Source organism: Ylistrum balloti, unplaced genomic scaffold (genome assembly GCF_031769215.1).
Source record: "Ylistrum balloti isolate Yb309-2 unplaced genomic scaffold, AGI_CSIRO_Ybal_v1 Utg370252, whole genome shotgun sequence".
In the NCBI taxonomy this organism is placed as follows: domain Eukaryota; kingdom Metazoa; phylum Mollusca; class Bivalvia; order Pectinida; family Pectinidae; genus Ylistrum; species Ylistrum balloti.
In genome coordinates, this window is record NW_026782201.1 from 268090 (window position 1) to 293776 (window position 25687).

General features: G+C 34.1%; 2 protein-coding genes across 2 annotated transcripts in view; one reads left to right on the plus strand and one right to left on the minus strand.

Annotated features, from left to right (window-relative positions):
• The window catches only part of LOC132552501 (ATP-binding cassette sub-family C member 9-like), a 28963-nt gene extending 10844 nt beyond the window's left edge, over nucleotides 1-18119 (minus strand). Inside the window, exons 1-22 of the mRNA XM_060216680.1 lie at nucleotides 17556-18119; nucleotides 16566-16745; nucleotides 16207-16263; nucleotides 15529-15795; nucleotides 14905-15060; nucleotides 14214-14369; nucleotides 12109-12243; nucleotides 11543-11705; nucleotides 11251-11291; nucleotides 10669-10920; nucleotides 9794-9808; nucleotides 9613-9617; nucleotides 9134-9345; nucleotides 7927-8127; nucleotides 7449-7554; nucleotides 7106-7201; nucleotides 5696-5780; nucleotides 5437-5492; nucleotides 3118-3256; nucleotides 2837-2964; nucleotides 2380-2497; nucleotides 1441-1672 (exon numbers count right to left, since the gene is read on the minus strand). Of these exons, the coding sequence (XP_060072663.1) occupies nucleotides 1441-1672; nucleotides 2380-2497; nucleotides 2837-2964; nucleotides 3118-3256; nucleotides 5437-5492; nucleotides 5696-5780; nucleotides 7106-7201; nucleotides 7449-7554; nucleotides 7927-8127; nucleotides 9134-9345; nucleotides 9613-9617; nucleotides 9794-9808; nucleotides 10669-10920; nucleotides 11251-11291; nucleotides 11543-11705; nucleotides 12109-12243; nucleotides 14214-14369; nucleotides 14905-15060; nucleotides 15529-15795; nucleotides 16207-16263; nucleotides 16566-16745; nucleotides 17556-18119 (3364 nt within the window). The remainder of the gene's footprint in view (nucleotides 1-1440; nucleotides 1673-2379; nucleotides 2498-2836; nucleotides 2965-3117; nucleotides 3257-5436; nucleotides 5493-5695; nucleotides 5781-7105; nucleotides 7202-7448; nucleotides 7555-7926; nucleotides 8128-9133; nucleotides 9346-9612; nucleotides 9618-9793; nucleotides 9809-10668; nucleotides 10921-11250; nucleotides 11292-11542; nucleotides 11706-12108; nucleotides 12244-14213; nucleotides 14370-14904; nucleotides 15061-15528; nucleotides 15796-16206; nucleotides 16264-16565; nucleotides 16746-17555) is intronic.
• Nucleotides 18120-18659: 540 nt separating this feature from the next.
• LOC132552510 (transcription elongation factor SPT4-like) lies at nucleotides 18660-24191 on the plus strand. Its single transcript, XM_060216693.1, has 4 exons — nucleotides 18660-18737; nucleotides 19928-20034; nucleotides 21444-21499; nucleotides 23253-24191. The coding sequence occupies exons 1-4, from the start codon at nucleotides 18666-18668 to the stop codon at nucleotides 23372-23374; spliced, it is 357 nt and encodes a 118-aa protein (XP_060072676.1). The 5' UTR covers nucleotides 18660-18665; the 3' UTR covers nucleotides 23375-24191.
• Nucleotides 24192-25687: the final 1496 nt, after the last annotated feature.

Below are 25687 nucleotides of genomic sequence, written 5' to 3' on the forward strand. Positions count from 1 at the left end.
CGCATGGCCCACATTCCTAAAGAAATGGCTTGAGAAAGTAACCAGCATTGATCAATTAATAAAGAAGCCAGCTAAATAGTTCTAGAGAAGTTGTTCAGGTAGGTCATGATCCAGGGGGCTCATCAGGGGGCCACATGCCTTATATTAACAGTGTTTGTACCCTTTGGCCCAAGAATGCTTTGTGATATAACAGAATCCAGCCTCAAGAAAACCCGAAACTGACAGAAAACTATTGAGAGATCTAAAGGCTGCAAGTGATAGAAAACAATTGAGAGATCTGATGGCTACAAATGACAGAAAACTATTGAGAAATCTGAAGGGTACAAATGATAGAAAACAATGGAGAAATCTGAAGGTTACAAATGATATATTAACTAAGAAATTTCAAATTAAATTTGAATGGAGGGAAAGGGACAGGTAGACCTGCCCCATGGAATACTGTCAAAGTGACAGAAAGGAGCGCATGCTGTACACATTTCCCTTCTAAGTCAAAAACTAGGAATGGCCCTTACAGATCTCCTTTTGTGTTCACTGCTAGGGGAATATGTGTCCTGAAACCAAAGAAACGATCATGATAGCAGATTAATGGTAAGGCACTGAAGCTGGTGAGCTCCTCTGTTTGCTCCCCAGTCATGGTTACTTGTATCAGTGTCATGGTTACCAATCTCTGTCATAGTTACCTGTGTCATTGTCATGGTTACCAATCTCTGTCATAGTTACCTGTGTCATTGTCATGGTTACCAATCTCTGTCATAGTTACCTTTGTCAATGTCATGGTTACCAATCTCTGTCATAGTTACCTGTGTCATTGTCATGGTTACCAATCTCTGTCATAGTTACCTGTGTCATTGTCATGGTTACCAATCTCTGTCATAGTTACCTGTGTCAATGTCATGGTTACCAATCTCTGTCATAGTTACCTGTGTCATTGTCATGGTTACCAATCTCTGTCATAGTTACCTGTGTCATTGTCATGGTTACCAATCTCTGTCATAGTTACCTGTGTCATTGTCATGGTTACCAATCTCTGTCATAGTTACCTGTGTCAATGTCATGGTTACCAATCTCTGTCATAGTTACCTGTGTCAGTGTCATGGTTACCAATCTCTGTCATTATTACCTGTGTTATTGTTATGGTTACCAATCTCTGTCATTGTTACTGTGTCATTGTCATGGTTACTTCTGCCCAAGTAAGTAATGCTTGTTCCCCTGTCATGGGTAACTGTAACAGTGTCATGGTTACCTGTGTCATTGTCATGGTTACTCTGCCCATTAAAGTAATAGTTGTTCCCATGGTTACCTCTGTCAGTGTCATGGTTACCAATTTATGTCATTGTTACCTTTGTTAGTGTCATTGTTACCTGTGTCAGTGTCATGTTACCAATCTCTTTCATGGTTACCTGTGTCAGTGTCATGGTTACCAATCTCTCTCATGGTTACCTGTGTCATTGTCATGGTTACCTCTGCCCATGTATGTAATACTAGTTTCCCTGTCATGGTTACCTGTATCTGTATCATGGAAAGGTTTTCCTCTGCCCAAGTCATGGTTACCTCTAGCTTTGTCATGGTGACTGTGATCTTCCATCATCTCGTTGCCCTCTTGACTTGTAGTCTCTTCTTCCATGTTTGAGAGTTGTGTGGACAGACACCGATGTGAGAGAGATCCCAGCATCTTAAAAAAAAAGACTGAAGTGTCACTCACAACCAATAACACCCAGTTCAGTGAGATAAGTGAGAATTTAAATTTTTGTCCTTTATGAAGTCACTGTACTATAAACTGATGTGTCATCATGCAATATAAACATTATAGTCACATGACAATGTACAGTGAGATATAGTCACAAGACAATGTACAGTGAGATATAGTCACATGACAATGTACAGTGAGATAAAGTCACATGACAATGTACTGTGAGATATAGTCACATGACAATGTACAGTGAGATATAGTCACATGACAATGTACAGTGAGATATAGTCACATGACAATGTACAGTGAGATATAGTCACAAGACAATGTACAGTGAGATATAGTCACATGACAATGTACAGTGAGATATAGTGAGATATAGTCACATGACAACGTACTGTGAGATATAGTCACATGACAATGTACTGTGAGATATAGTCACATGACATTGTACTTTGAGATAAACCAGTTTTTCTTATGGAAATAGCAGAAAATACTTATAGCGCAATTCAAAGATGGTTGCCTGGACAATTACTACATATTACCTGTCCTAGCGCTTCATTCCCACTGCTATTCCTTACCTGACCTAGAGCTTCATTCCCACTGCTATTCCTTACCTGTCCTAGCGCTTCATTCCCACTGCTATTCCTTACCTGTCCTAGTGCTTCATTCCCACTGCTATTCCTTACCTGTCCTGATGGACGACGATGACCCTCAGGTCTGAGAAGGTTATCAGACACTAAAGTCACATCTGAATCTGAGTGTTCTAGTGCCTCCTTGTTGTCTACACCCAATGTCTCTTTTTGACTGTTAATGAGAAATAATAATCATCAAACAATTTCAGAATATATAAAAGGAAACTTTTCTTAAGAGACTTATACTAGGGGAAACAACTCCCCACAGATTAAATACATTTTCAGGAAACTTTATCTTGGGAAACCACTCTAAGCAGGCTATTTTTAGAGAAACCATTCTCTTGAGACTTTATCTGGTGAAACCACTCTAAGCAGGCCATTTTTAGAGAAACCACTCTCTTGAGACTTTATGTGGTGAAAACACTCTAAGCAGGAATTTGCACTAAATTTATTTCACAATATAAAGACATGGTGGCTGAATCATGGTTAATATATGGTGTACCATTGTTACCTCGGTTCTTGTGTTGATTTGAAGTCTCGAAGAGCTCGTCTCCAGGACTCATAAAGGTCTGGGTCAACTTTCTTAACATCTGCCAGCTTCCCCTGGTACTGAACACTTCCTTCCTTCATAACTATCACCTGCATATGAAAATGAATCAATATTCAAATAACACATGAAAACTTTATCATAAGAAATATCATTTTGAAATAAATATGACAAAATATAGACAAAAATCTCCAGTTAATTGTGTTGTATTACAGATTTAAGGTTCACACTGATAATTGACTTACATGATTTGCTTGATTTAGGTACTGGAGGTGGTGCGTGACAAGAATCACTGTCCTCTTCCTCCTTAGGAGTCGCTTCAGTATAGCATCCTCAAACACATGTTTACCTACATGAGCATCCAGTGCAGATAAAGGATCATCCTGGAAAAATAATATAATAATAATTAATATAATATAAATATGGTCATTATTATGAGTGTACACAAAATATCTATATAATATAAATATGGTCATTATTATGAGTGTACACAAAATATCTATATAATATAAATATGGTCATTATTATGAGTGTACACAAAATATCTATATAATATAAATATGGTCATTATTATTAGTGTACACAAAATATCTATATAATATAAATATGGTCATTATTATGAGTGTACACAAAATATCTATATAATATAAATATGGTCATTATTATGAGTGTACACAAAATATCTATATAATATAAATATGGTCATTATTATGAGTGTACACAAAATATCTATATAATATAAATATGGTCATTATTATGAGTGTACACAAAATATCTATATAATATAAATATGGTCATTATTATGAGTGTACACAAAATATCTATATAATATAAATATGGTCATTATTATGAGTGTACACAAAATATCTATATAATATAAATATGGTCATTATTATTAGTGTACACAAAATATCTATATAATATAAATATGGTCATTATTATGAGTGTACACAAAATATCTATATAATATAAATATGGTCATTATTATGAGTGTACACAAAATATCTATATAATATAAATATGGTCATTATTATGAGTGTACACAAAATATCTATATAATATAAATATGGTCATTATTATGAGTGTACACAAAATATCTATATAATATAAATATGGTCATTATTATGAGTGTACACAAAATATCTATATAATATAAATATGGTCATTATTATGAGTGTACACAAAATATCTATATAATATAAATATGGTCATTATTATGAGTGTACACAAAATATCTATATAATATAAATATGGTCATTATTATGAGTGTACACAAAATATCTATATAATATAAATATGGTCATTATTATGAGTGTACACAAAATATCTATATAATATAAATATGGTCATTATTATGAGTGTACACAAAATATCTATATAATAAAAATATGTCATTATTATGAGTGTACACAAAATATCTATATAATATAAATATGGTCATTATTATGAGTGTACACAAAATATCTATATAATATAAATATGGTCATTATTATGAGTGTACACAAAATATCTATATAATATAAATATGGTCATTATTATGAGTGTACACAAAATATCTATATAATATAAATATGGTCATTATTATGAGTGTACACAAAATATCTATATAATATAAATATGGTCATTATTATGAGTGTACACAAAATATCTATATAATATAAATATGGTCATTATTATGAGTGTACACAAAATATCTATATAATATAAATATGGTCATTATTATGAGTGTACACAAAATATCTATATAATATAAATATGGTCATTATTATGAGTGTACACAAAATATCTATATAATATAAATATGGTCATTATTATGAGTGTACACAAAATATCTATATAATATAAATATGGTCATTATTATGAGTGTACACAAAATATCTATATAATATAAATATGGTCATTATTATGAGTGTACACAAAATATCTATATAATATAAATATGGTCATTATTATGAGTGTACACAAAATATCTATATAATATAAATATGTCATTATTATGAGTGTACACAAAATATCTATATAATATAAATATGGTCATTATTATGAGTGTACACAAAATATCTATATAATATAAATATGGTCATTATTATGAGTGTACAGTAAAGAGTTCTCCTGATGTTGACTTTATATCTATATAATATAAATATGGTCATTATTATGTGTGTACACAAAATATCTATATAATAAAAATATATTATTATGAGTGTACATATATAATATAAATATGGTCATTATTATGTGTACACAAAATATCTATATAATATAAATATGGTCATTATTTTGTGTTACACAAAATATCTATATAATATAAATATGGTCATTATTATTAGTGTACACAAAATATCTATATAATATAAATATGGTCATTATTGTGAGTGTACACAAAATATCTATATAATATAAATATGGTCATTATTATGAGTGTACACAAAATATCTATCAAAGCATTTTCTTCCTTCTTTTTACTATATAAAAATGAATTGCACTGTAAAAATCCAATAGTTAGTTTTGCAATTTTGTTGTATCAGTTGTGGTAAAAAGAACTCTAGTGATTTTCACATCCCAATATCACTGTGTAAGCTTTAGAGTAAAGAGTTCTCCTGATGTTGACTAACCAGTTTCATTGTGTCAACTTTGAAGTGTTATCCCTCCTTTCTATCATCTTTACTCCCACCATTTTGTGTTATCCCTCCTTATTCGTACTTTCCTTCCTGTTTTTGTCTTGTCCCTTCCTATTCCCACTTCCCCTCCTACTACTGTGTCATTGTCCTTCCCTTTTCAAACCTTTCCCCCTATTTCTCTGTTGTCCCTCCCTATTCCTACCTTTTCCCCAATTTCTGTGTTATCACCAGCAGGCAGGTTGGCTATGTCTGGCTGTAATGCACATGCTTGCAACACCTTGTTGTATCTGAAAAAAAAATCAGTTCTTAGGTTTTCAGTAAGGAAGGCTTTACCTTCTGGACATGTTAGATGTTAATTGATTAATTATATATGTGTTTTATAATGGAAAATGAACCATTCACCAGGAATAACACAGTGCTGCAAGTAATAACAGAACACAATCTTAGATAGGTAAGAATGCAGTGGAGAATCATGTAAACAGAAACATGGCACACAGATATTAATAGACACAACATGTAGTCTAATTCTGGATTGTAAAAGAACTTTAAATGAAAAGAAAATGACAAATATTAGACAATCAGGTAATATGTATCTATGGAACAGATAAAATGAACCTCAGTAAAATTAGTCAAAACCTTAATAAGTAAAAAGTAAGTCATTACACAAATCATTAGTAAAAGGTTAAATGAAAAGAAAATGACAAATATTAGACAACAGGTACAATGCTTGGGTAAAATTAGTCAAAACCTTAATAAGTAAAAAGTAAGTCATTACACAAATCATTAGGGTTAAAGGCAGTGGATAGACAGACATTGCTTGGATACAGGTAATGGATAGACAGACATTGCTTGGATACAGGTAATGGATAGACAGACATTGCTTGGATACAGGTAATGGATAGACAGACATTGCTTGGATACAGGTAATGGATAGACAGACATTGCTTGGATACAGGTAATGGATAGACAGACATTGCTTGGATACAGGTAATGGATAGACAGACATTGCTTGGATACAGGTAATGGATAGACAGACATTGCTTGGATACAGGTAATGGATAGACAGACACTGCTTGGATACAGGTAATGGGTAGACAGACATTGCTTGGATACAGGTAATGGGTAGACAGACATTGCTTGGATACAGGTAATGGGTAGACAGACATTGCTTGGATACAGGTAATGGATAGACAGACATTGCTTGGATACAGGTAATGGATAGACAGACATTGCTTGGATACAGGTAATGGATAGACAGACATTGCTTGGATACAGATAATGGATAGACAGACATTGCTTGGATACAGATAATGGATAGACAGACACTGCTTGGATACAGGTAATGGAAAGACAGACATTGCTTGGATACAGATAATGGATAGACAGACATTGCTTGGATACAGGTAATGGGTAGACAGACATTGCTTGGATACAGGTAATGGATAGACAGACATTGCTTGGATACAGGAAATGGATAGACAGACACTGCTTGGATACAGGTAATGGGTAGACAGACATTGCTTGGATACAGGTAATGGATAGACAGACATTGCTTGGATACAGGTAATGGATAGACAGACATCACTTGGATACATGTATAAAGTATAACTACCTTCGCCACTGGAACTGCTGACCAAACAGGATGTTGTCCTTAAGTGAAGCATTGAGTAACCAAGGTTTCTGGGAAACATAAGCACGCCTTGTCCCTCTGCAGACCAAAGATAATTAGTACAATTACCATTACTTAATTGTACTTATCAAAATACATATATTACTCAACAAAATAAAAATTCTCTTCACTAAATAATTATTTACACAGACTGTAAGGTAATCATATAATCGTGTATACAAGTATTGTTTTGAAATTTTTAAAGTTTGAACTGCCTGTCCTCTTTCTGAACAAGCTTGAAGGACTTTGACCTCACATGTCATGTGACTTTGGGCTGAAAGCCTACCTGTTCCAGTCTACTGTTCCTGATACGGTGATCATTTCTCCGAGAATAGCAGATAACAAAGAAGACTTTCCAGATCCTACAGGACCAACAATAATTGTCAACTTTCCTGAAAAAAAACCCCAACATATATGTCAGTTTGCTTACATGCATATTTGATACCAAGACTTTAATATATAGTTTAGAGAATCTTACATCAGGGTATGTTTTCCAAACCAGACATGAAAGGTATTGGGTCAACTGCCTAATCACGAGGGTTTCCATGGATACACAGATTTCCCTCCCCCAGTAAAGCCCTTAGTACACTTGATATCATAAATTTATAGTTTGTTTTACAAGTATTGATTAAAAACAAACTAAGTTTTTAAATTTTTCGTAGAGGATAATATCCGAGTTCCATTTCATTTACCAAACCTTTTGTCTGTATAACACTATTCTTGTGTATGGCCATCTTACTGATTCGTTCTACAGGTTGACTCACCTGATGGTATTCTGATGTCAATGTTTTTCAATGACAGTTCCCTAGTTTCCAGCTCCCAGGAGAAGTTACCATGGCTGACCTCCACTGTTGCTCGGGGTTCTATTACTGTGGTAACATCTGCAACATCATCCTCATCCTCTGTAGATACACCACTTGTGTGGCGTCGCCGTCCAGACTCAGCGGGTTCACTAACTGTCAACACTGAGGTTAGAAATTTAGAACTTTAATATCATATATCAAACTACCTGACATGCTGAACTAGTCATTCCTTTATGAAATAAGGTCTGTGATATAATTACAATCTTCCTCAAGCTTGGGAAAAACGAAATCTGAATGTATGCTTTCATGCCACAATATACCCATCATTTGGTAAACTTCCACTTGATAATTATGCAGTATGTATTAAGAAACACTTTGTAGGGATATTAAAACAAATGAAAAATTAATAATGTGGGCCCAATTAAAAATACCAACAATTATGTAATTCCTAGCCACCATTAAAAAAACATGTGACCAATCTGCGTTCTCTTCAGAGGAGTGTTTACAAGATAAGTGTGGTGTTGCACTTACTGTGCACCTTTTACAAAGTAATATCACAGACAGAATGCAGGTGTATCTAGTCAATTGAGGGCACATTGTGTAGTATACATATTTATAGTAATAATGGACCTTTCAAGGAGACATCAAAAACTTTTTCCAATTTCAGTTTGGCAACGATTGTTAACAGAGATATGTTTACAAAGAGTGAATTTCAACTGCTTTTATACAATATCAACACAAGGTATCATCTTAAGTCTTTCTCAGATAAGTAATTTTTACTATATCCATATAAATAGATTAATTTTTCTCTTCAATTTCTTAGTTAAAGTTGCATATATTTGGGCTTAACCCATTATAGGTCAACAAACTTAAGATATACACAAAAGATGGCAGAGCCAGCAATTTCAGAGTACGCTATAAACCTTTATATATAATTTGTATAAATTGTATGGCAGTAGATCTGACATTTTGCTTCAGATGAATATCTTATTGTTAACCTTAGGGAGATAAATGAGTTTCTGTCTGATTCTAAGACTGATACTGTTAACGTATCTAATAGGCTGGAAAACTACCCTGGATAACACCAAAAAGTTCAACTTTGTGATAACTGATTCATGTGAAACAAATTGATGTAAAGTTGGTGCATAACAAGAAACACCTGTCATACCTGAGCCTGCCGAGGTCCTTCCAATGCTGGCCCGCTTGTTGGCCTCATGTGTGTCCAGAAGAGAGGCCCTACTGCCATGACGACTGTGCATGGGTGTGCGGGAGTAGGTACTTTCTAATGAGCTGAGAGAGCAAGTGTCCTCATCCTTTCTTAGTAAAGAACTGGTTTTTCTAGTTCCATTGCTAATATCTACTACCAGCCCCAACCTTATACTCTGCAAAAACAAACAATATTGCCAGTGTCAAATTCAAAGTTTAGCATTTAGAATTTTCCATTACATGAAGATATTTGTTGGAGACCATCTACAACTATTAAATAAACAAATAAATAAACACATGAACAACAAATACAGTTCAATTAAAATATTTTCTAAGGGGATGAGGAAGAGGGGTAATGAAGATGGATTGACCAGGTAGCCTCCTACATCTTGTTACTTTTTACAATAATGACCTCTTTATTAGGTAGCAGACTAATTGTACTTTTCCTCCATGGAAGTGAACAATCTGGCTGCATGGCTCTAACAGTTAAATTGATAAAAGTACAGTAGTGGTATTAAGGATGAGGCTGACTGAGCAAGGAAACTACAGTTATTGTGCAGAAACCTAATTTATTTTCATAATAAAAGTGACCTTGAACTATGACAACAAAACCTGGAAAAACAGTTCCAATTAAGCCCTATCCATTGGGAAGCATTTTAAAGTTTGTACTAAATCCTCCATAAAGGTATGAGTTATGGTGAGGAAAGCAATTTACAACTACTGGCATTGAAACAGTTATCTTAACCTTTGACCACCAAGTCTGAAAGGTCATCCCAAGCAATCGACTTTGACAACACGATTATACAAAGATTAGGTTTTGTTGGTCACTACAAGATTTTCTTTATCAAATGGCCAACAGAGTTCAAAGTATCACAAGGAAACTGATTTTCTATATATGTATAATAAATGACCTTGGCGTTAATGCCTCATTGGCCCACAGGAACTCTAGCTATTGCAAAGATGTGATTCAGCAGATAGAGATATTGATGAAGTAACATCAATATTTACAAGAGCTCTATGTTTAGCTCTACTGCATCAAACTCTAAATTTGTATCTGAAGGTGCTTATTCACTTGTGTGGTTTTGTACAATCTTCAAGATTACAGGTGGTAGACACTGCTGGTTGACTATAAGTCACAAGGTTTGCTATAACCTGCATGTCATGTTTGAATGCACTTGAATGGTGACAAGGTTTAGGATACACACATGTAATTAAGTTTGTTAAAAGATTATCAGATGTATGAAATTAATGAAATTTAATGTATTATAGAGCTAGTGCAACTCTGAATCTAGAAATCTAGATTTTGACTTTTCTTTTAATAACTTTCAATTTTCCTCTCAGATTTCAAAATTTAGGTCCTTTGTATCACTAATGAATCATAGAAGGACAAAACAGCTGTATGATGCAGTGTAATTCATAGTTTGGTTACTGTATCTACCTCTAAATTTGTATTAAAAGGTTCTGTTAACTGGTGTGTCTTTTATACAATCGCCTTACATCTAGATCTGTTGTCTCCACTCCTATGCTGTGTGTGTGTGTCTTTGCACCACGACCTCCAGGTCCCTCCACTTCCTCTGCAAGGAAATATGGCAGCAGGCGCTTCACACTGACATTAGCAGTGACAAAGGTGTTGACAAAATGAGTGATAAGCCAGCATGGAAGTTGAAGTAGATTGAACAAGGACAATGTGGATAAGGCCTTCCCCACGGTGAACGGCTCATCCTCAAGATAGGGGTGGATCAGGAACGTCTGTCACAAAAATATCTTTCATCACGATTGTTGCCTTTTTTTAAGGCAATATTTCAAACATGTTTTACTTTTGCAAATATTAAGAAAAAAAGCATATTCAATCCTTGAAAAACAGACCAATCAAGCACTGAATTTGATGTTAGACTTTCAGCTTCGTTCCACTTTAACAGGAAAATGTTATTGTAATTTTGACCCCAATTTGATGGACAGTTAATAACTTAACTTTTTCTGTGGAATGCAATTAATTTGGAAAATTTAAAATGAAATTTTATGAGAAAAACTTGCACATTAAAATAGGATCTTTCTATTGTTTTTTAAATATTAACTTACCACCATGGTACCTATCGCTGGAACAGCCACACCAATGAAAGCTGTAGGTAACAGACAGGTGAGAATGGTTTAAATATTGATTTATCTAAATCTAACAACATTAAAGATCAACTTGATTTAAGGTAAACTATGGATACAAATGTAAAAAATACCAGTTTTATAGTGATTAGGTTATCTGAGTGCAGAACATATAGAATTTATGTCAATGAACCTGGTACTGATGCTGAAGGAGGAGTGAAAGTACAATGAATAGATCTGGCTTCATAACATTTAAAGAGTATGTAAAACTTACACAATAGAACACGAAATAACGAGTTGAAATACAAGCATTTCAGTTCATCTGTACGGGTCTCAGTGATGCTTTTATTGAAAATAGGTTCCCATGCCAACAGCTTGATGACACTTATCCCCTGTATAACCTCGTTGGTTTTCTTCACTCTTTTATCTGCTTTTGCCTGTAAAGTTTAACGTCATATGAAAAAACAATATAAAGAATTCACTTAGATATATTTTTGCAGTATCTTATTACAGCATTTTTTGTATTGAAAGTATTAAGCTAAAAAATGATTGCACACATGAAAAATATCAGTTCCTGTATGCTATTTACATTGTATTTATTGTGACGTGCAAGTTTATCATTACATTGATTTTCTACAATTTGAAAATGTGCTAAACTTTGATTGGGGCAATTTAAGTAAGTTTAAAGTATTTCAGTTTTGCAAAAATTCAATTCAATGTATATTGCCTGTCAAACTTGGATCGCACTGCAATATACTGTAACACTAATACTACAATGTATTTTTACATGTACTACAGTCTTAATTTGCACCAAATATTAACCAGGAAACTGGTACCTACCATACATTTCTTCTGGACATTTGACAGACCGTTGCCAGTGAAGTATTGTAGGGGGACAGCTAGTATGACAAGTGATCCACCTATAACAGCACTCCAGCCTAGTTTATAGTACATCAGCAACAGGGCAAGTATGATCTAAAAAGAAAGATTGTACTAGTAATCATGATGTTACAATGCCAGTGTATTAGTGTGATCTACATCACAAGACAAGAGCAAAGTTTATTATGGTAAAAAACAGAGGTGAACTAGTTTAAGTGATCTACAGTGTACAATATAAGTATACCAGTAGGTAGAGTACATAACACAGGTGTACCATTACCATTTAGTTGTTATACTCTAAAACACAATTGTACCAGTTGGCAACCTTCACAGTAATGCAAGTGTGAAGGTATTTATGTTTAATCAGGTATGTGTTTTACCTGTTTGTAGGTTTTATAAAGGTTTTTATCTATAGAGTGGCAGGTGCTTATCTTTAGACACACATTTATCTCTAGACAGGTAGGTGTTTACAGTACCTGCATATATATATTTACCTATAAATAGAGAGGTGTTTACCTGTAGACATACATATACCTGTAGATTGGGAGGTGTTTACCTGTAGACATACATTTACCTGTAGATTGAGAGGTGTTTGCCTGTAGACATATATATACCTGTAGATTGGGAGGTGTTTGCCTGCAGACATACATCTACCTGTAGATTGGGTGGTGTTTGCCTGTAGACATATATATACCTGTAGATTGGGAGGTGTTTGCCTGCAGACATACATCTATAGACATATATATATACCTGTAGATTGGGAGGTGTTTGCCTGTAGACATATATTTACCTGTAGATTGGGAGGTGTTTACCTGTAGACATACATCTACCTGTAGATTGGGAGGTGTTTGCCTGTAGACATATATATACCTGTAGATTGGGAGGTGTTTGCCTGTAGACATACATCTACCTCTAAACAGGTAGGTGTTTACAGTACCTGCATATATATATTTACCTATAAATAGAGAGGTGTTTACCTGTAGACATACATCTACCTGTAGATTGGGAGGTGTTTACCTGTAGACATACATTTACCTGTAGATTGAGAGGTGTTTGCCTGTAGACATATATATACCTGTAGATTGGGAGGTGTTTGCCTGCAGACATACATCTACCTGTATAGACATATATATACCTATAGATTGGGAGGTGTTTGCCTGCAGACATACATCTACCTGTAGATTGGGTGGTGTTTGCCTGTAGACATATATATACCTGTAGATTGGGAGGTGTTTGCCTGTAGACATATATTTACCTGTAGATTGGGAGGTGTTTACCTGTAGACATACATCTACCTGTAGATTGGGTGGTGTTTGCCTGTAGACATATATATATACCTGTAGATTGGGAGGTGTTTGCCTGTAGACATATATTTACCTGTAGATTGGGAGGTGTTTACCTGTAGACATACATCTACCTGTAGATTGGGAGGTGTTTGCCTGTAGACATACATCTACCTCTAAACAGGTAGGTGTTTACAGTACCTGCATATATATATTTACCTATAAATAGAGAGGTGTTTACCTGTAGACATACATCTACCTGTAGATTGGGAGGTGTTTACCTGTAGACATACATTTACCTGTAGATTGAGAGGTGTTTGCCTGTAGACATACATATACCTGTAGATTGGGAGGTGTTTGCCTGCAGACATACATCTACCTGTAGATTGGGTGGTGTTTGCCTGTAGACATATATATACCTATAGATTGGGAGGTGTTTGCCTGCAGACATACATCTACCTGTAGATTGGGTGGTGTTTGCCTGTAGACATATATATACCTGTAGATTGGGAGGTGTTTGCCTGTAGACATATATTTACCTGTAGATTGGGAGGTGTTTACCTGTAGACATACATCTACCTGTAGATTGGGAGGTGTTTGCTTGTAGACATATATATACCTGTAAATTGGGAGGTGTTTGCCTGTAGACATACATCTACCTCTAAACAGGTAGGTGTTTACAATACTGTAGATACATATTCATCTGTAGACTTGGAGGTGTTTACCTGTAGACATATATTTACCTGTAGACTGGGAGGTGCTTACCTGTAGACATATATTTACCTGTAGAGGTCCTCCCCAGATGAAGTGGATGAAGAAGAAGAGGTACATCAGAAACATGGTGTCCATGGAAATGTGGTTCATGATCTGACCAATGGTCATCTTTCCACTGTTGATGACCAGACTGGACAACTTTAATGCTTTACCAAATATCATGGTCTGAAAAGCAAATCAATAACTTCAAAATTATATGTACATATATGTTTTTATTCACAGGTTTGACTTTTTTATGTAGATTTACCAAAAAAAGCCTAAGTTGTAGCCTATGATACATAAAAATACAGACTGATGACAAAATAGTGTAAAAATCTATATTTTTGAATTTTGAGTTGTAGTCTATATGATACACAGAAATACAGAATGAAGACTCCTATGCCATTGTAATATAAACATTTCAACCCTTTCTGACTTATGATCCTTTTAACCTCTGACAATTTTCAATCTCTAAAGCTCACTAATTACTTACCTTTACTGACTAATTGATCCCATTTTTATCCTGCACTGTCCTATGAACCTCTTAACCAACCCTCTCTGACCTATGAACCTGATTTTCGACTTGTAATAAACTGTGAACTTTTTGAAACCCTCGATCCTTTCTTACTTATGAATCTGCTTTTAACCTGTACTAAAATGAATACTTTTTGAATACCCGACATTTTCTAACCTATGAACCTGATTTTTGACCTGGACTGACCTGTAGAGCAGCCTTTAATCTAATGCCCTGTCTGATGACAATAAAATGATGATTCTGCATCAGGGTGTGTTCCAAAACTGTGCTGACAAACAGGATCACACACAACACATAGCCATTGGAGAAAAAGTTGGACACTTCCACATACAGCAGAGTATTCTGTGAAGAAAAATTCATTATAACTTTGTTCTTCTACTTATTACAACATAGACTGTAAAATACATTCTGATGATGATACATGTAATGTAAATTCATTTCACATTTTGCTTCATATTTACCTATAACATTTATTTTATGTTATGGGTATTTGGTTTCTTTAGCATTACTCAAGTTACTTGCAGCCTCAATGTTTGAGGTTCATGTATATATGATGTATCCCACTGACAAATCAACAATGGAAATTTTAATTAGTGAAGCAAAAAAACAAAAAGAGAAATAATATTCGATACCATCATATTTGTCAATTTTAATCTCCTCACATATTTTTTTTCTATATTGCACACTGCATTGAAATTAAAGAAAAAAAATCAAAAAGACTAATTCCATATCTGTATGGTAAAAACATAAAACAGAATTTTTTTCTTTTGTTAGAGTGATGAAAATAATAAAACACAATTGACTTCAAACCTTTCCATTGGGTTCAGTGAAGATTGTAGAGTTATCAGTGGTATTGTTGACTCTATAAGTCTGTGTAGAAGGATCAGTCTGGTTAACATTGGTCCCGGACTTCACAGCATAGCTGTAATCCACAATGTGTTCTATACACCAGGGTCCTACGAAGGACAGCAGGACACCAAACAACCGCAGTACTCCAGCAAACATCAACATCGGCCAAAATGCTCTTAAGTAGGTCTTGTGAAATGATGGTGATTTGTTGCTGCAAGATGCTTTATACTAAATCGAAAACATTGCCTTAGGTCAAAAAACTTGTAAATACATGTAATCAATTAATCAATGTGAACATATATCTGTTCTAATCCATGTACAATGATATTATTTGTTAAGCATGCAGATGATTCCTACTCTGTAGTCATGCTGATTTTGTTAAATTATCATCAATAAAAAACCTCATGTCAGTTATATTTCCATCTTTTTTAAATGTTTTTTTTATAAATCAATAATTGAAAATGCATTGAGAAAAATTCAGAATAATGTATCAGAATTATTTGCAACCTTGCTTTAACGAAAATTCTTTTTATATATTCAGTATTCATAAGCAGTGTCCTCCAATATCTCCCATCAAGAATTTTGTGATTTATTAAAAAAAGACACATTTGGTTGAGATATGAACACAAAATAACTTACCTTTTCTTCTTCAAATGAAGCATGTAATTTAGCATACTGAGTAACAGCTCCCTCATTCTGGATATAAAATTTATCAAAAAGTAAGAAATGGAACATGTATGTGAATTTATAGGAAAATGTACTCATACAAAATATCATTATCAAACAAATGTTCAACAAATATTTATTGAAGAAACAGACAATTGAAATATGTTACACGGATTGCACTTTTACATTAACATTTGAATTAATTCTGAACATGCATGTTTTTTGCCAAAAATATTGTTTTGATACACTTTTTATTTGCACAACTGACTTTCATTTAAATCAAATTTTGAAATACATATATTGCAAAATTTTACAAAATAACAGGTTGTAACCTTAGGTAAAGGTCCAAGGTCCTCTATCTCTAGTGGGTTTTTATAACCCTCCATTAGGGTTGAGTTAAGCCACCAAAAGGTAGCTTTAGAGAGAAGATTCACATGGTCATGTATATACTTGGATGTACCCAAGTCTTTCGATGAGTGAGCTGGAATATACTTCTTGAAAAAAGCATACCTCTGTAGAAGAAAGGGAAATGATAGTGAACAATCAAAATACAAAATCTGCATTCAAGCATGAAATGTCATGATTTGAGTTAGAAAATGTCCATGATATATGCAGTGAGTCTTATTACTTAGTTATTATTACCAGTATTGAGGTATATAGTTAGCATTGTAATGAGAAACAATGCATCCAAAACAGTGTATGCAAGATCAATCAGTTTTACATAGATTGGTAAGCCATTATGTTTCTCATTGTGAGGAAGAGTCATAAGTACCATAAAATTAAGTATATCCCTGAATACGGCCAGTAGTAAAGGCCTATATACATATAGGTTCAAACTTATATGAAGTCAGTAAATTTTTAAAGGATCTTTTTAAGAGTCCTAATACTGAGATATAGTGGGGTCTCAAAATTTGAAAAAATTCAACAGGATAAGCATGAGTCCACAACTCAAATATCGGAGTCCCAAAAATCACTGAATGAAAAATTGTTTTGGTTTAAGAATGAGTAACAGAAAATTACTCAACTAAGCAGTTGTTAATGAAGAAGAAACAAGCCTGGAGAAGATAGTCATGAGAGTTGAAAGCCCACTTATCTCATGGTATTGGCACTCATCAAAATTTTGGAATTGTCTTTCTGGACATGCCAGAAAAATCCTACAGAAATCACCTATACAGTGTGTACGTATATAACATTAAACTTTACCCTATAATGACAGATATTCTTTCATCTCAAGTATATTGTATACATATCTTATTTAGTAAAATACAGGTATTGGACATTTTTATATTAAAACTTCATTGCTTAACAATTTGAAAACCTACCTGTACTCTTAAAACATTTAGTTCAACTAACAGCAGTATCAGGTAGAGGAAAACATCAAACCAAGTAAGCCAAACGCGCAGATGAACGTGTATCACTTCATTTTTGTATAAAGAAAATGCTTTCAAAAATTTTAGGACAATCATTGATAACCAGTATCCCATCAATACCAGGAGAAATCTTGGTGAGTTCCATTGTTCCACATTGTGATAGTAGGTAATACTTCCTAAAGCCGCAACAAGGGCCAAGCATTGTGGAAGAAATGTATGCACATTGACAGTATCCTGGTCCATGTAATCAGACATCACACCTTCTGCAATTCCTACACCACAGCTTATCACCAGCACTAGGGTGACAGTCCATCGGAGTGAATGTCCATGATAATGCACCCATGTTGTTACATGAAGCTGGCCGAGAACAGATCGGTTCCAAACAATGAGAATAAACACACTAATTAGGAGAAATATTGCATGTGGTACAATGTTCAGTACGTCAACAAAACATTCGTTTTGTAAGACACCATTGTCTACTCGAAGAGCATCATCTCGTGATCCACAAAACCCCATATTTTTTTCAAATAGAAAAAAATGTTAGACTAATGTTATCACAGTATAAATCAGTGTTCATCCATGCGTTGTTGTTAATTAATAGAAACAATATTTTCACTTTGGTTATATTGCTAATGTACCGATGCTTTGAGTCATAACTTGCCCATAATATAACTGAATCATACTCAGGTACAGAGAATGAAATCATCAGCTGATTATTGTGATAAAGATAAGCATCAACCGATGGCCTGCTGCCAAACCGTTAATTCTGAAACTGTGTATTCAGAATACAAGTAAACAGGGTGATCGACCGAACAACACCTAAATATTATCTCTACGAGATCCGGTTAGATGTCAGATAGGAATCATACCAAAATAATGTAACATCATTTAACATTAAATTCAGAGTATTTGGCATATATTTAAATGTAGATTTTAGGTCACCATGGTCACAAGAGATATCTAAATTTGAAATTACTTTGACATTTACTAAGATCTATTTTCTTAGTTATCAATGCGCCCCACCGGATACTGCATTATCTTTCTGACGCTTGTGTGAGAAACATGTCGCTGGAAACTGTTCCAAAGGACCCAAACAGAAACCTGCGAGCTTGCTTGTTCTGTTCACTTGTGAAGGTATGGTACTGGTCAACTGGTATCAGGCACTTATATAAAAGCTGACTCCAACTAAGTTCTGTGGACCAATGATCACAAATAAACATGTATCAGAAGTTGGCCGGGTGAGAGGAGGTCTCGAGAACACTTTTCAATGTTCACAATGATACATTGTGCAATGCACGTGCAGCCTGTTAATATACCTAAAATCTTTGTCGATTGACAGCAACCAAACATGCTAAGCTATCCGTTATGTGCAATTGTGTGCAAGCTAGCGTTAATAATTGTTCAAACAGCATGACACAAATTAGCTGATAAATTTGTTAGTTCATTTGGAATAACAGATGGAAGTTGTATTTCCGTTGGACTTTTGGTCCATAAGATGAACATGATAATTAAGATTTAGATACAATAATTTCCAAAGAAAGTGACTACATAGATGAGCAGCAAACAGTAATACAAGGTATATATTTTATATGTATTAGACCATTCTATCACAGACTGCTAAGTCCATGGTTAACATGCAGGTTTTAATATTGTCTCAATATTATCATAAAATAATTTCTGAAAATCTGAATATAACCTAATAAGCAATGTCCACAATTACAAGTTGGATTTGAATAGCACTTACCAAAAATACAGAAACTGAACTAAATGCAAATTTTTTGTAGCTTTTTAAAAGTGTTCTCACTACTAGATTTTGGATACAAGATGCCAGACACAATGGAATTGCCCATATGTATTCACCACTACTTAGATAAAGACCAGCAACTACCTAAAAGCATCCTTCAAATGATACATTCTAAAATAAATTCATAAATTAGTTGAAAGTACAATGTATGTGTATGAGCAAATAAAAAGCTCAAATTAATACCAGGTAGCTAGATTAAAATAATATTCCAAGGCCTGGAAAAAAATTGTTTTTATTATATCATGTAGGCCTGTCTTCACATGGAGCAGAACACTAAGAAGATGGTGCCGAACTGGGATGGAGATTGGAACAGACATTGACTAGGATATAACTTCCAGGGGGACATAATCTGTATTCATTATATAATAATGTATATAAATTTCAATTACTGTTACGGTTGTTGTATCCAGTCATTTTTTCGGACAATTTCAGTTTGAAGGACATTTTTGAAAGAGTCGTCAGAAGTTTTCATAATATAATTAGGCTAACTTCTAATAAGTGTTATTTTTGTTTTTCACAGACTTTCGACCAGTTTGAGCTGGATGGCTGTGACAACTGTGAGGAACATTTACATATGAAGAATAACAGAGATGCAGTCTATGACTGTACCAGTGCTAATTTTGATGGGTGTGTATAAACTTTTGTTTATTTTGTAGAGGCTGTCTGGTAAATCTTTGTATTTTAGCTCGAAATGGGGCTGTTATAAGGGTAGTAAGAAAAAAGCATTGGTTAAAGAAGTTTTCATTGTGAATTTCCACATCTCAAAAATGCCAATATTGGTTGAGTTTGAAAATGAGTCTAAACAATGATATCCTCCCTTTACATTTTCCTTGACTGTTGGATTTCAATTGGGGTTGTGATTAAGTGGTGTTCGATAACTTTATCCACCTGCCTGATATTATCTGTTTATAGGTGTAGACTGTAAGTTATACAAATCATGTTTGGATCCTATTTTGTATGAGATTTTGTTAGTTGAATTTTTCATTGTTTGGCTCAACTATATCTAAATTTGTATGAAAGGTGCTATTTAATTGTGTGTTTTGTAAAATCTTTGAGATTGCAGGTGGTAGAGTAAGACATTGCTGGTGAACTTTTTTGCCATAACCTGCATTCTACATTTTCATTCATTTGAATAGTGGCATAGTTCAGAATATACACATGTACATGACATTGTTCTTAAAGTATCAGATATATAAAAATCAGGATATTGATTGAATTATGGGACAAGTACTTCCTGGTCTAGGTTTGACATTATTTTAACATAGGAGGATTTTCCTTAGGTGCCTCTGAGTTTTCAAAATCTAGGCCCTTAGCATCACTGACGAGTCCTTAAGGACAAAACAGCTGTATGATGCAGTTTAATTCATTTTTTGGCTCTACTGTATCTTACCCTAAGTTTGTATGAGAAGGTATTATTCACTTGTGTGTCTTTTGCATAATCATCAAACTATAATGTAGGGTGTAGATATCATAATAAACACATGTTAGCATCTTAACAGGAGTTTATCCTTTTCACTTTGGTGACTGATAGGTTCATGATTATTGTTGTGTGAGTCATTGCTAAGGAATTTGTTACAGCTGGCTTAGGTAAAATACAAAAGTAAATGTTTTATATATATATAGTTGTTTGATCGGAAATATTGAATGTTCATTATTAATTTACTAACATTATTTGGTAGTGTTATTCCAGCAATAACACTGATATGACACAGTGAATTAAAAAAAGTATAGAGACTGCGGTTGACATATGTAACCCAAATGGCCATAATCAGCAGGCTTAAGGAAAATCTTCTTTTCTTCAAGTTATTGACAAATAATTAAACAATTTAATGATATTATAAACCATATAATACCTGAAAGCCACTCACAAAATTTCACTTTAGATACTTTACATAAGTAAATTGAAATTCTGTTCTGCAGTAAATCTTTCTTAAGTTTCATGGTCAATGATGTTACAGTATTTTTTACTAGCTTTGCATGAATGTTCTTCATTTGGTGAGTTTCATATACTAGTAATTGACTGTAACTACTTTCAGTATGGTTGCTATGATGAGTGGTGAAGACAGCTGGGTTGCCAAGTGGCAGAGGATAGGTGTGTATCACAATTTCTTGATTTGTAAACAAACACACCAAAGATAAAGACATGTCACAATTCCCATATTAACACCACACTTACAGTAGTTTTGATATGTATGTTGTATACTTAAGTCCCCTTACTGATATCACAACCTCAATATACTTATATGTTGTGTATGTATTGATATGTACCATAATTCCCGATTTGTCTCTACAATGAAATTAAAATGATTCATAAAAGACTGAAGGAATTTTTTTTGAAAAGAGAGGTAAATCTTACTATAACCCCCACAACACAGTCTTACATGAATGTGATTTTCCAACAGTCAGTCTGTCTGCTGGGAATTGTATGGATAAATCTTTTTAGAATCTTAAGCCAATATCATGACTCTATCCCGACATCTGGATATAACTTTTTTACTGTGACCCATTCCTATGCCCTTTAATGAAAAATAGATTAAAGCATTGTTTACATCATTTTCATCCTTTCTTATGGAGTTATGTCATTTTGATAGAAACTTTTCCCATTATTGAAGTATAAGTATAAGCCAATTTTGATGATACTTAACTGATATTATAACTGTTTACTTTCCTTATGAGTTTTTCACAGATTGTTGCCATGGTTACGAAAATTTGAAAACTGTTCAAGGTCATCTTTTTTGGTGAATTAACTGGTCATAGTTAAAATAGGGCATCTGTAAGGTTATGATTGAGTTAATGCCAATATGGTATCTGTAATTCAGATAACCTCAATTGACCATTATCTAGATTTATAGCTTGGTTGGGAACAAATAAGTTTGTAACATTAGAATAAAGATCACATTATCACAAAGTCTTTTCTCTTTCTTCATAACTATCATTTTCCTTTTTTTATGTCAGTCTGTCCAACAGTGCATTTTTACGTCATCTGACCCAAAGGGTCATGGTGACCTATAGCCATCATTCTTCGTACATCATCGTTCACTGTACGTAAACTTTTGACATTTCAAACTTCTTCTCAAGTTCTACCCGTGGGATTTAGCTCAAACTTGCATGAGATAGTCCTGACCAAGTGTTTTTATATTTCGGTACGTAAACTTTTGACATTTCAAACTTCTTCTCAAGTTCTACCCGTGGGATTTAGCTCAAACTTGCATGAGATAGTCCTGACCAAGTGTTTTTATATTTCGGATATATCTGAAATCCAAGATCGCCACCATCTTGAAAAACGTATTTTAAACTTCTCAAATTTTGCTTGTGTCATGGAGCTTAAAATTGGTGGGAATGTTAAGGAAAGGTAGCCAACAAAGTGTTGTATTTTTCTACGTTTTTCAAACTTCGATATGGCAGCCAGGGAGTCCATTTTATAACATGATTGCGCAACACCGATTTCAAATTTCTTCTCAAGTTTTACCAGTTGGATTGAGCTCCAACTTGACAGTCAAAAAATAGGTAACACTTGTTACATTTCCCTACTCCTGACCGAAACTACCATTTGCATCATGGAATACAGCTTCTTAGTAAGATTTCATTCAAAGTAGAAAAAATAACCCTTTCTCCGTGCTGAAAGTTTTTGTAGTAAGATGACCGTTAAGGCCCATAGGCCTCTTGTTCTGATTAGGCTTTTGTTTAAGTAGTGTTCATGAAAATCCCAATAATCATAAAGGCCATAATTATTTAACCACTGTCCACAATATTTCATAACGAATCAAAATTGGTTTTCAGACTTTTAGTATGGTATCTATATTAGTATGTATAGTGTAATGATTAATCCGAAGTTTTGTTTGTAGGTCGGTTTGTGAAGGGCTGCTATGCCTTGTCTGTGACAGGACGCCTCCCACCAGGAGTTGTACGGGAATTGAAGAGGAAAGGAATAATTTATAGACCGAGGGATGTCAGCCAGAAGTTATGATTTTATATAAGTGTGGGAGGGTGAATGATCATAGACAGAATTGATCTTGATTGTGTGGGATTGGATGATAATGTATGAGGATCAGTCAGAGTGTGTGAGGATGACTGCAAGCATCAATGTTTGATTGTAAGCCAGGAGGTGGAAGATCTGGCACTCCATATAACTGAATGATTGTGTTAGCATGGTATTGAAAATAAGTGTTTGCCAATTTTGTAAAGAAAAATGTGCAATATGTCATGGTTTATTAAGAAAATTAAGCTAATTCCATTGTGTTTCTAAAACAATATCTGTAAATCGTCTTTTCAATATTTTAGAATACTCTGATACATAGATAACTTTTTCCTGTATCGGCAGATTACAGGTTCTCTATACACGCTAAAGATGGTTGTAGGAGCATGATTTGTGTATTTCATTTTGAATGATAATCAAACACAAACAATGAGAAACAAATTGATGCAAGTATAATGAGGAGAAAGAGATTCAACATATGTATAACAATGAGAAAGAGATTGACCCATGAGTGATGATGAGAAAGAGATTGACACATGTGTGATGATGAGAAAGAGATTGACACATGAGTGATGATGAGAAAGAAATTGACACATGAGTGATGATGAGAAAGAAATTGACATATGAGTGATGATGAGAAAGAGATTGACACATATGATGATGAGAAAGAGATTGACACATGTATAATGATGAGAAAGACATTGATATCAAGATTTCATTCCTATCTAATTGGAAACTTTTTAACAAAAAAATTGTATGTGATGATAGTTGTACATAAACAAAAGTCAAATAAAAAAGATCACAATTATCCTGTTCTTTTTTTCTTTCTGTAAAGTATAAATGATATCAGTAAGGGGAAGACTACATGCAGTGTGTTGTGATTTTGAAAATCATATCAACAAAAAGATCCCTACTTAGAGGCCACATATTCCGGTATTGCCTCCGTCTTTCACCAACTTTTATTATCCTTTATAGCCTTGAGAAGTATTGGATGGATCTTTCTCAAGCTTCAGTTGTAGGTTCTGTTGGTTCCTAGTTCTGTCCGTTTGATTTTGGGAATAATCCGAAAAACAAATGGCTGACAGGTGGCCATCAAATGTATCTTCCTTAATAGCGTTATGATTTTACAATTTTCAAACTTACTTTGTCCACATATCTCCTCCCTCTGTTTTAACAGATTTCTTTGACTTTAAAACCACAGCATGAAATTGTTTTCCCCTGAACAGCATTTTGATTGGACCATATTAGAAAAATTATTGCACTTTGTCCTTTTGATTTTTTTTAATCTTGTCCTTGGTTTTCCCCAATCTCTTTATCATTAAAACATATAGCTCTGTTTTTCCTTTAGACATATTGCCTGGATATTACCATTTCAACTTTTGTATCCACTTGTTTAAGGTGCCGATGTCAAGGTCACCATCAGTATTTGTAAAAAATCTTTATCAATGCTGTAACAGCTTTGAATGGATCAAACTTCACTTACTGGTGTAGAACAAGAATACCTTGAAGGGGTTTGTGTTTCAGTGTGTCTAAGTAAAGGTTTCGACTATTCATAGAATGTTTTTATCATTGCAGTCGCGACTTCATTTTTGGACAGATTTTTATCATTTGTCAAGAAAGAACACCTTGAACAAGTTGATGTACGTGTATCAGGTTACCAAGGTCACTTTTGGAGGCATAACAAGATATACCTATATTTATCTGGCATAACTCCTCCCGTACATATTGCAGTTCAGTGATAACAACTATTATTATATCATTTTTATTCTATAAACTCCCGTTTTGTTTCAGAGTGCAATGGCTTTCTTTGCATATTGCAGGATAATTATTTATTTAAGACAGGAATACTTGGCGTGTGAAGGGATTTACATTGTTTGTTATATGCCTTGTTCTGGAACTTACTAGAAAAACAAAATTGAGTATATGGATAAGCATGTAAATTTCCTGAATATAGGCTTTTAACAAACTAATCTCATCATGAGCTATAAAGGGGCTGCGGTGGCCAAGTGTTAAGGCCTCTGAGAGTCTTCAACACTAGCCCTCCATTTCAGGCTTGAAGGTTGCCAAGTACTGGCCGAAGGTTGGTGGTTTTTCTCAGGGCACTCCTTCAACTAAACCTGGCACATCTTTAAATGACCTGGGCTGTTAATAGGCTGTAAAGCAACAATAAACCAATCAAGAGCTATAGAACAGGAGAGCAATACAGGCCCGAAAAGTAAATGTGATGTATACAGCAAAGTGAGACTTGAGGTTCTAGATAAGAAAATGTGATGCCTTTAGGGACTGCACATATTATTATGCATA

Excerpts from the sequence above, each read along its gene's own strand:
- LOC132552510 (XM_060216693.1), top strand. The coding sequence starts at position 18,666 with ATGTCGCTGGAAACTGTTCCAAAGGACCCAAACAGAAACCTGCGAGCT. Across the intron at positions 18,738-19,927 it reads TGTTCTGTTCACTTGTGAAG|ACTTTCGACCAGTTTGAGCT; the intron begins GTATGGTACTGG and ends TGTTTTTCACAG. Across the intron at positions 21,500-23,252 it reads TGCCAAGTGGCAGAGGATAG|GTCGGTTTGTGAAGGGCTGC; the intron begins GTGTGTATCACA and ends TTTTGTTTGTAG.